General features: G+C 40.8%; 1 protein-coding gene across 1 annotated transcript in view; it reads right to left on the reverse strand.

The window, feature by feature from the left end:
• Positions 1-616: 616 nt before the first annotated feature.
• LOC145344062 (protein shisa-like-1) overlaps positions 617-12379 on the reverse strand; it is a 172219-nt gene continuing 160456 nt past the window's right edge. The window contains exon 5 of the mRNA XM_080190844.1: positions 617-5997. Within this exon, the coding sequence (XP_080046970.1) occupies position 5997 (1 nt within the window). The 3' untranslated portion in view covers positions 617-5996. The remainder of the gene's footprint in view (positions 5998-12379) is intronic.

The following is a 12379-nucleotide window of genomic DNA, read 5'->3' on the forward strand; positions in this document are numbered from 1 at the left end:
ACACACTGTCAAACCATCTTTCAACTGTTCCTGTCTGAAAGGGTGTGCAAAGTTAATTTCAGTATGTTTTCCCAAGTAAATTCTGGAGACAAACAGAGCATACTGGGATGGCATTTCCATAGTTAATATTTTTCATCTTAATGCCTTCTGCTACCCCCATCCCCACTCATTGTATTGCAGTTTACTAACAGCTCCCTAGTATAGTTCATGAAATGCAGGGGATAGTAAATGCATTAATGATGAATGAATGATAAACAGTTTCTTTGATAAGGGTAGCTCAGGAAAGTTAATGTCGTGTATTGACAGGTCACCTTTGAAAAGGTCATGTACCCACTATACATTAAGATAAATATGAACTTCAGGTAAAGATTAATGTGTTAAACTCATAAAGCACATCACCAAATGCCATTGATCATGTCTGAAAAATTATACCCAATGGTTGGTGTTATGCTGTTTTCCTGAGTTCCTGGTCCACGATAAAGCAGATAAAACATTGATTCGGAAATAGTGATTAGCAGAAATATTGCTGGACCACTGCAATACATTCTCTTTTTATTTACCACTTCTCTTTAGAGTAAGGTTTATTTATTGGTCACAATGGGCTTACATTAGTTACTGTGAAAATCCCCTAATTGCCACGTTCCGGTGCCTGTTTGGGTACACTGAGGGAAAATTTAGCTGATCAATGCACCTGGCCAACATGTCTTTCAGACTGTGGGAGGAAACTGGAGCACCTGGAGGAAACCCACGCAGACATGGGAAGAACATGCAGACTCTGCGCAGACAGTGACCTAAGCTGGGAATTGAACTTGGGACCGGTGCTGTGAGGTGGCAGTGATAACCACGGTGCCACAACATGCCGCCCGCCCACCTAAAAAAATAATAATTTTTATTTGGGGAGGATTTTCACTCCCCCTCCATTGTCATTTTTTAGTATTTCTGCTTATCTTGACAAATAACTCATCTACAATAAAAAGATACATTGTAAATGGACCAATTTTTATCATCCCATCACCGCCCCCTGCTGTACATTTTGTGTTCTGTCAGATCCACGATGAAATGTTTTCCACAGCTTATGATCTACAAATGGCCGATCCCTGGAGATGGATCAGTGGAATTTTAGCACTGAATGACTCTTCCATTCTTTCTTCTTTTGTACATGAAGCCGCATCGTGTGTCTTAGATCTCCAGTTGTTTGTTATCAGTTATTGAAGTCCACACATAAATCACATTAAGAGGAAGGGGCATAGGTGTGGCTAATTTCTTTGCTTCAGATGGTATGCCTGGGGTTACAGTCCACAGGTGTAATAAACACCAACCATGTTCCTTCCACCATTGATCAACAAACTCACTTAATTTGAAGTTTATATTGGAGTTAAAGGGCACTGACATCAATGCATTTCTTTCACACTCCGCTTTGTAATTGGAACTGGATACATCAGTTAATGCTTACTTTCTCCTTGCCTAGATTGAGTACTTTATTTTTATACTTTGCTCTCTTGTTAATTGGCCAATAAATGGTCCAAGTCAGCTAGCTAAGACAAGAGCTTTTGAGTACAGGAACTTCTTGGATACAGTCTGTGACTTTCTGGTAAGAAAAACCATGAAAGTTCCCATTGTAGATACTCCTTATTCCAGCAATATTGAAATGAAATACTTTGAAGTATTAGTGATTGATATCACAAACTAGGGTCATTAAGATTTTTAAGTTAATTCGTGCCTTAAGTTTTCATTAAAACTGTATTTGGATAAATGTGTTTGTGGGGAGTAAGAAGAAGAACAGGACCTATGTAAGAGGAGGCCAGGCCTGGTTAATATGAGCAGAAATGGACATTCAGCCCCTCAGCCTAATCCACTATTCAATACGATCATGGCTGATCTCATCTCAGCCTCATCACAACATTCCTGCCCACTCCCCTTAACCCTTCATCCCGCTATTAATTAAAAATCCTTGAATTTGTTTAGTGTTCCATTATCCACTGAACTTTGGGGTAGGAAATTCCACAGACCCTTTGAGTGAAGTCTTTCCTCTTCATTTCTGCCTTAAATCTGCCATCCTTTAGCCTAAACCGATGGCTTATTCCTTTGTTGGACATTCTAGAATGAAACATCTGCTCTATCTTGTCAATCCCCTTTGGCATTTTATATATTTCAATTGGATCTTCTGTCATTCTTCTGAACTCCAGTGAGTATAGGCTTAAACTGTTCAATTTTTCAAAATAAGACTAGTCCTTCATCCCTGGAATCAATCTGGTGAACCTTCTCTGAACTGCCTCTAATGCATTTACATCCTTCTTCAAGTAAGGCGACCAAAACTGTGCACAGTACTCCAAATGCAACCTCACCAATGCCCTATTCAGTTGCAACAGCACTCCCCTACTTTTGTACTCTGTCCCATTAGCAATGAGTGCCTGCTGTACCTGCATATTGACTTTCTGTGATTCATGCACAAAGACATCCAGATCCCTCTGCACTGAAACACTTTGAAGTTTCTCCTCATTTAGATAACAAGTTGCCTTTTTATTCCTCTGACCAAAATGTGTAATCTCATATTTGTCCACATTAAATTCCATCGGCTAAGTATTAGCCCACTCTCCTAACCTATCCATATCTATTTGGAAATTTCTTATTTCTTCATTGCAGCTGGCTTTCCCACCTATTTTAGTGTCATCTGTAAATTTGGCTACAATACATTCTAAAGTTTTTAAAGTTTATTTATTGGTGTCACAAGTAGGCTTACAGTAATACTACAATAAAGTTACTGTGAAAATTCCCATAGCCGCCACACTCCGGCACCTGTTTGGGTACACTGAGGGAGAATTTAGCATGGCCAATGCACCAAACCAACATGTCTTTCAGACAGTTGGGTGAACCGGAGTACCTGGAGGAAACCTACGCAGGCACGGGGAAAATGGATAAACTCCACACAGACAGTGACCCAAGCCAGGAATCGAACCCAGGTCCCTGGTGTTATGAGGCAGCAGTGCCAACCAGTGCTAATAATTCTATCCTTGCGTCAGAGTCATTAATATAGATTGTAAATAGTTGGGACCTAAGGTTGGAGCCCTGTGGCTCTCCATTAGTTACACTTGCCAATTAGCAAAGGACCTACTCATTCTCACTCTCTGCTTTCTCTTGATTAGCAAATCCTCTATCCAAGCTAATTGATTGCTCCCAACCCTTTGGAATCTGACCTTGTGTATTAACCTTTTGTGCGGCACCTTATCAAATGTCTTCTGGAAATTCAGATACTCTACATCTACAGGATCCCCATTATCCACTTTGCTTGTTATATCTTTGAAGAATTCCAGCAAATTTGTCAAACACAATTTACCTTTTATAAAAACATGCTGACTCTGATGGATTGTATTTTGACTTTCCAAATGTCCTGTTACTACTTAATAATGGATTCCAACAGCTACCAATGACAGATAGTAAATTAAATGCTCTATAGTTTCCTACTTTCTGTCTTTCTCCCTTTTTGAACAGAGTTGTTACATTAACCTTTTTCCAATCCACTGGAACCTTTCCAGAATCCAAGGAGCTTTAGAATATTATAGCCAATGCTTCTACTATCTGTGCTGTCACGTCGTTTAAGAACCCTTGGATGTAGGCCATCAGCCCCTGGGGAATTTCCTGCACTATCCCAGTAGCTTGCTCAGTACTTTTCCCTACTGATGACAATTTCTTTAAGTTCATCCTTTTCCGCATTACCTGTTACTAATGGGATGGTTCTAGTGTCCTCCACTGTGAAAGCCGAGATGAAATATTGGTTTAGTATCTCTGCCTTTTCTGTGTTCCCCACTATTAACTCCCAATCTTGTTCTTCAAGGGCCCAACAATAACCTTAGCTACTCTCTTCCTTTTTATATATGTTTTGCGCTCAATTTCTTTCATAACACCTTTGCTCTTTTTATTACTTTTTTAGTAACTCTTTTTTTGGTCTTCAAACATTTCCCAATCTTCCAGCCTGCCACTGACCTTTGAAATATAGTATACGTAGTTTTTGCCTTTATGTTATCTTTAACCTATTTGCTTAGCCACAGATGTATTTTCCCCCTCTTACAATCTTTCTTCATGTCTGGAATATATTTTAATTGGAAGGTATTGAATATCTCCTCAAATGTCTGCCCTGTTTGTCAACTGTCCTACCTTTTAATCTTTCTTCTCAGTTCACTAGGGTCAAATCTTTTCTTATGCCTATGTAATTACCTTGGTTTAATACCAGGACACTAGTGTGGGACTCAATTTCAGTGCCCTCAAACTGAAATTGAAATTCAAGCATGCAATGATCACTTTTCCTGATAGGATCCTTTACTACAAATCATTAATTAACCCTTTCATTATACAATACTAAATCCAAAATAACATGGTCCCTGGTTCGTTCAATAACATACTGTTAAAGAAACAATTTCAATGCAGTCCATGAACTCTCCCAAGGTTTGATTAACCCAGTCTATATGTATATTAAAATTGCCCATGATTATTGTTGTACCTTTCTTACAAGTCCCCAGTATTTTCTGTTTTATATTATGTTCTACTGTGGAACTACTATTCAGAGGCCCATAGATTAATCCCGCTATGAATTCCTTTCCTTTGTTATTTATTATTTCTACCCACACTAATTCTATGTCTTGATCTCCAGTGCTTATATCATTCTCGCTACAGCATTGATCCCTTCCTTTACTGACAAACCAAACCACCTCCATTTTCTTTCTGCCATCTTTCGAAACACTGAGTACCCATGGATATTCAGCTCCCAGACCTGGTCTCCATGTAATCATATCTTATCATAGTAATCTCCACCAAATCATGCCACAATATCATTGGTGTTAAGGTAAGTCCTGGCAAGGCCTGAGTTATCAAGTTGAGGGATGAGAGATCAGGACAGTAGGAATCTGGAAACGGATAACAAATTGGTTGTGAGAGTGATAGAACGGTTAGGGGTTAGAAATTTGTGGTTCAAAGCAGGCAATATAAGCAGCACCTGGTATTTAATTCCACTGGCTGCAATTAGTACAGAACACAGGGCACTATTTTCAGTAGGCACCTGATCCATTACTTCCCATTTCACACCACCACTTGAAGTAAATGTCTACACTTTGAATAATAAAGAACAATTTGCAGAAATTGTGGCCCCCTTGTTGTTTTTGGATGAATATATTTGTGTGACAAAGCAATCAAACAGATAAAGGCAATAGTCAATAAATGCACATTCTATAATTCAGCTCTAGAAATTCTGTAAAACCGGTGGCATTATCTTTCAGTTAAACCCTCTTCCTGTCAGCTGACCCTATTATATAACCTTGTTCTAGTGTCATATGGCTGTAGAAACACCTCTTCTTGTCATGTAACATTGCCATGGGCGCACACAGCAGCATTAGCACAGTGATGCTAATGGGAACTGCAGCTAAAGGTAAAATACCAGGTGGATTTTTTGGAAATTGCAAGTTATAGATGCTTAAAACAGAGCTATTTCAAAATGTATTCTAAGGCTTGAGTATTTTTGTGATATCCTATAGAGTGAGAGTGAAGCTGTTTGGAAGTTACATCAGTCCAGTGTGAAAACACACCCAGCTATAGTTCATTCACCATGCAATCGGAAAGTCAGTAAAAAGATGGTGAGTGTGCCCAGGAGATGGAAATTTAACTCTGCACAACCTTAAGGAACACTGATGACCAGGTAACAGTGAGTATTCTGGAGTACACACAGTTTACTGTGGTTTTGTTCTACATGAAGACTATTGCTTACACGTCACATTCAGTTTGAGTAAACACGTTTTCCCAATATTGCACTTGACTACCAGACACTCGATCACATGAGCTACTAGTTCAGTCTGTTTTGGGAATATCTGTACAGTCAGGACCAAGATCAAGCACCATGTCCTCTATCCGCTACATCACTCTACAGATGTGTCACTGGGATGATCCTCTTGCTGTATTTCAATGGTTCCCTCTTTGCTCCTCTTCTCTCCATATCCAGGCACTATTCTGCATCTGTAAAAGACAAGTTAATATCTCAGGAAAGGGGTAAAGGAATCCATCACTATTTTATCTAAGCTCGTATGAACAGAAAATCTTTAATCCATTACAGGGAAACAGAAACTCTAATGCAACAATATCTAAGTAGCTTGTTTTGGAAACTTTTAAATATGACAAATTGCTTTCCAATTTCCATTGCTGTCCAAGTCATGCCCTGAAATGATTGGCATTTGCTTTTCTATGTAACTACTGCTTTATGATCTCAGCGCAGAAATGTTTTAATGATTGAAAAATCTTGAAACTATATTTTCACAAATAATGCTGCTAGAGTTTAATCCCCTCCCTGAAATAACCAATCAATGACATTACTAATACTGCTTAGGCATCCCCTCAGAGTTTAAAAAAAAGGTATGTGTCACGGTGGCACAGTGGTTAGCACTGCTGCCTCACAGTGCTAGGTATCCAGATTCACATCCTGTGTTGGGTCACTGTCTGTGTGGAGTCTGCATGTTCTCCCCATGTCAGCATGGGTTTCCTCCCACAGTCCAAAAGATGTGCTGTTTAGGTGCATTGACCATGCTAAATTCTCCTTCAGTGTATCTGAACAGGCCCAGGAGTATGGAAGATTGTGGATTTTCACAGTAACTTCATTGCAGAGTTAATGTAAGCCTACTTGTGACACTAATAAATAAACTTAAGAGAAAGAACTCAAACAGTTGATAATAAGGGAAGTCTGAACTGCTGCTGTGTTGAATGTGTTGCTGTAGTTCATTCAGATGATCATTCATCATAAGATGTCCCCGGTAGTGAAAGATCCATTGGCTAGATGAGTATGCAAGATGGACAGTTTATCAGCAAATCTCTTCACTGTTGTTGCTATAAAATAATGTTCCAGTGCTTGTTCAGCCAACTGCCACTCCATGTACAAAGTAACAGAATAAAGTTGAAAATGTGTGCTTGGTACTTTGGTGTTAGAGTATTCTTAATGATAATTTTTCATTAGTTTGTGGAAGATAGGATGGTGAGATTCTCTGGCTGCACATGCCCAAGACTGGAAATTCCCACCCAAGCTCCTTGGACCTTCCTACCAAAGTGCATCTCCTTACACTTTCCCACATTGTATTCCATCTGCCACTTCTTTGCAACTCTCTTAGCCTGTCCAAGTCATTCTGCAGCCTCCTGTCCTGCTACATACCTTTGTATAATCTGCAAATTTAGCAATCATGCCCTCAGTTCCATCTTCCAGGCCATTAATGTATATAGTGAAAAGTTATTGTCCCAATACTGATCCCTGTGGAACACCACTCATCACCGGTTGCCAATTGTAAAGGATCCCCTTTCCTCCATTCTCTGTCATCTAATCTTCTATCCATGGCAGTATCTTGCCTCTAACACCTTGGCTAATTTAGCAGCCTCCTGTAAGGTGCTTGTCAAAAATTTTCTCAAAATCCAAATAAATCAGTCCACTGGCTCTCCTTTATCTAACTTCGTCATTATCTCCTCAAAGATTTCTAACAGATTTGTCAGACATGATGAATCCATCCTGACTCAGCTCTATTTTACCATGTATTTCCAAGTACTCCACAATTAATAATGGATTCCAAATCTTACCCACGACTGACCTATAATTTCCCACCTTCTGCCTCCCCCCTTCTTATACAGGGGTGTTACATTAGCCTTTTTCCAGTCTTCTGGGGCCTTCCCTGACTCCCGTGATCCTTGAAAGATCACCACCAATGCCTCCACAATCTCCTCAGCTACCTCCTTCAGAACCCTGGAGCATAGTACATCCAGTCCAGGTGATTTATCCACCTTCAGACCATTTAACTTCTCTAGCATCTTCCCCTTAGTGATGGCCACTACATTTGCCCCTGTCCCCTGACTCTCTTGAAGTTCTGGCATATAACTGTGAAGACTGATAGAAAGTAGCCATACAGTTCCTCTGCCACTCCTTTGTCCCCCATTACCACTTCTCCAGCCTCCTTTTCCGGCAGTCCAATGTCCATTTCTGTCTCTCCCTATCTTTTATATATCTAAAAAAACTCTTGCAGTCTTCTTTTATATTATTAGCCAGTTTACCCTCATATTTCATCTTCTCAATCCTTATTGTTTTTTTATTGTCCTCCACTTGCTTTTAACGGCTTCCCAATCTTCTGGCTTCCCACTATTCCTCACCTCATGGTATGCCCTTCCCTTTGCTTTTATGCTATCGCTGACTTCCCTTGTCAGCCATGGCTGCCTCGTCCTCCCTTAACATGCTTCCTCTTTCTTGGAATGAATTTATATTGAATTATCCCCAAAACTCTGCCACTGTTGTTCCACAGTCTTTCCTGCTAGGCTCCCTTTCCAAGCAAGTATGTTCAGCTCCTCCCTTGTGGCCTTGTAGTTCCCTTTATTCAACTGTATCTGTCAGGAAAAAATGTCTTTCATACACAGACCTTCTCTCCGTTAGTTATTCTCATGCAACCTGCTGTCCTTCACATGTTAACCAGTCCTCACACTGACACACACACACACACACACACACACACACTTCAATGCACACAGGAATGATACTAGTGGCAAGGAGCAGCAGAAATAAGGAGCTGAGTTGGGACATCAAAATTCATATGGTGACTTCATTGCAGATGTAAGTTCAGATGTAACAATATTAGATAACCACCTGAGTGTTCATGTAAATTGTGAACTGTATTGTGATTGGATTTGGATTTTATTTTAAATCTTATTGTTGGGGAAGGGAAGGGATAGTTAGATGATCTGTTTCGATAATGAATGATACATAAAATGACAATTTCCTGTCTCCCTTCCATTTATTATAGTTTATTTTCCAAAGAGTTATCTCTCATAAAGAAAAACATTATGATTCTTTTTTTGAACAAGTTGACCATGGGCCAAATTTTCCTGTGGAAGCAAGAAAAGCAAACTTACATACTTTTGTGCCTGAGATGTTCTGTTCTTTCTCACAGGTATCAGGTTTGCAGTGTATTTTACGAGCCGCAGGGGACTTTGTGAGGAGTGTGCGGGCAGAGGCTGGCTGGTCAGAAGTTTGGCCTTGCTCTTTGAGCTTAGCTGTTCACCTTCCTATGTTGTTTGAAAGCTCCCTAAACTTCATCTCTCATCCCTCCTCGATCCCCCTACACACCCACACATACCACACATGGGTCACCCCTCAACCTTCCTCATTCCCCCTATACACCCTCACAAACCACCCATGCATCACCCCTCATTCCCCGACACACCCACACATGCCACACATGTATCACCCCTCATCCCTCCTCATTCCCCCGACATACCCACACATACCACCCATGGGTCACCCCTCAACCTTCCTCATCCCCCCATACACCCACACAAACCACCCATGCGTCACCCCTCATCCATCCTCATTTCCCCTACACCCCCACATACCACCCATGCATCATCCCTTGTCCCTCCTCATTCCCCATACATAGCCACTTATGCCACCCATGCTTCCATGTTTTGCCCATGCCATTCCATGTCCCCTTAGATTACCCATATCACCAGCCAAGCATTCATAATGGCTACAGATGCCATTACAAAAGCTACCAACTATTTGCCTGAAACCGATAGAACATAATTTCCCTTTCAATACAAAGTGTCATCAATCAACAGAGAGGAGAAAGTGCAGAGTTTTTTTTTTCAATATTCTAAAAGCTTGCTTTTTTAACAACCAGAATTGTCGGTTGATTGAAATCACAACACAAACGTTGAAAGCAGTGGCTGGCAGATTGTCTTTTTTGCACATTTTAAAAGGCATTTGGCACTTTCTGCAATGGAAAATGTTCTGTAATGCATGACAATGCTTACATTTTGGCGGTCAATGTAAGGGATATACAGAACAGATCCCTATGATGAATCATTGCATTAAAACACATCTATATTATAACACAGCATCTAACAGTGACAACATTCCTCACTTACATTTCAGAATGTTTCCAACTCCTCAGTGGGTTTCTCCTAGTGGGCACAAACTCTCCAAGGAGGGATATTTTGTTAGGGCTTCAAAAATCTACAAAACTAGTGTGCAGGAGGGAATACGATTTTCCTGTGATCCCCACAAATGTGACTCTGACCTCAGTTGGTGTGCATATGCGATTTGTAGCCAAGCCCTTCCTGACCTATGAAAATCATAGAATCCCTATAGAAGGAGGCCTTTTGGCCCAACGAGTCTGCACCAACCCTCCGACAGAACATCTGATCCAGCGCACCCTCCGCCCTATCCCTGTAACCCTACATATTTCCCAGCTAATCCCCCTAGTCTATAAAACTTAGGACACTAAGGGACAATTTATAATGGCCAATCCACCTAACCTGCACATCTTTGGAGTGTGGGAGGAAACCAGAGCACCTGGAGGAAACCCACACAGACACGCAGAGATTGTGCACACTCCACACAGTCACCCAAGATTGGAATTGGACCTTGGGCCCCTGGCATTGTGAGGCAGCAATGTGAACCACTGTGCCACCTGAGAAAGGTCACACAAAAATGGTGTGATGTTAGGAGGCCTTTTGTTTTCTCTGCAAAACATGTTTTGCCAACTGATTCACACCTCATTAGGAGAAAGAAATCTGGCCCTTTGACTCCAGTTGCTTGCTGACAAATTGTACACATTAAAGGCAGATTCTATGCCAGGCCTGATCCGCAGTTTTAATCACTGTGTATGGGAGCAGGAACCTATTTAGACAGTGAGCCTCAACCTGTCAGTTTACATTGCAAAACTTGTCTCTGACTTGCTGTTCAGATATGAGATCTTTTTTCCTCTTTGAAGTTGAGCTGTATGCTTCGTTCTTAAATTAAATTTTAGTCATCATGTTCTGCAGTCGTAAATGTCTTTATAAGACAGTAAAAATTGCTGCACTGTAAGTTTACTCTGAGTTTTATGAATCCCATAAAAGTTTTGTAAAATTGCAACGTAAATGTTATTGGCCTGCATAATTCATAGTTTTCTAATTAAAAGTGTACACTGCCGTGTCAAGGGAAGAAAATATGTCAACCAGAGAGTGCGATTTTCCCCTTAGGCTCTCTCGACTTCACTTATTTGCCTTCTTGTGAAGGTGACATGTTGTAACTACAGTAGCATGAATTGCAAATTCCTTTGCGTAATGTATATTTTACTTTTATTTACTGGGAGCATATGTGCATAATTGAAAGCAGGTTTATTTAAGTTGTCTGCATTCATTTAAAATGTGCAGCTCTAGCTTAATTTAATCCAAAAGGGAGCAGGCTGTAAAATCCCTCCTTAATTGTGTTCCTTTTGGGCTGCAATGCAGTAAATCTCTGTGAGAAATCGTTTCTTTCAGAGAAAGTTGGGTACAGAGAGTGAGAGAGTGTTAAGGGAAGAAGCTGTCATCGTGTTAACTTTGTTCTGCATGAACAATGGCAGGTTGATTTTGGGCTACATAAGCAAATACCGTTTAATGAAAGGGTGCACCCAGGATTAATGCTGAATCTATTTTTTAAAGAAAATGTTCTTATAAATAAATACTGGGCATTAAATGCATTCTGAAGGGACCGTTCCCTCTGCGATTCCTTGATGTACTCTCAGTTACCCTTGACACTTCCTCCATTTCCCGTGGCACGTTCCCATGCAAACACAATAGATAAAACACCTGGGCCGGAATTTTCCGACTGTTCACTCCAGCAGGATTTTCCCATCCCACTGCAGTGAACGGAGATTTAGGTTGTCGCCAAAATCTCCACTGCAGCGGGGATGTGGCATGAGCGGGCAGTAAGATCACACCCCTGTTCTTTTATCTCCTGCCTTCTCACCAACCAAGGCCCCAAACATGCCTTCCAAATGAAGGAGATTTCTTTGCATTTCCTCCAAATTAGTATACTGTATTCACTACTCGTGATTTGGTCTGTTCAATACTGAGGAGATCAATTGCAGACTGGGTCACCGCTTTGCAGAACATTTCCATTCAGTCCGCAGATGTGACTCTGAGTTTGCAGTCAGCTGTCACTTCAATTCTCCATCTCCTTGCATTCTGACCTTTCTGCCCTTGGTCTCCGACAGGGTTCCAATGAAGCTCAATGTAAATTCAGGGACCAGCACCTCCTGCTTTGACAGGGTATTTTGCAGCCATCTGCGCTGAATTCCACAACATTAGTTCATAACCTCTGGCCCAATTTTGTTTTGTGTTTCTTTGCTGGTTTGTTTTTTTTCCTCCCCTGTTTCTCTCTTATTTCCTTTGCATTCTGTTCAGAGAGAAGCTATCCTGCCATCCGCACTCATCTAGGCCTATCTTTTGTTTTGTTATTTATTCTACTACCCTAATCCCTTTGGCCTTGCACCATGAAATCATTTGTCATTTAACCTTCCCTGTCTACCACTCTATTAGATCGAAACTCCTCCAGATGCTGGAAATCTGAAAC

Source organism: Carcharhinus amblyrhynchos, chromosome 6, assembly GCF_965287045.1.
Source record: "Carcharhinus amblyrhynchos chromosome 6, sCarAmb.v2.hapA, whole genome shotgun sequence".
NCBI lineage: Eukaryota > Metazoa > Chordata > Chondrichthyes > Carcharhiniformes > Carcharhinidae > Carcharhinus > Carcharhinus amblyrhynchos.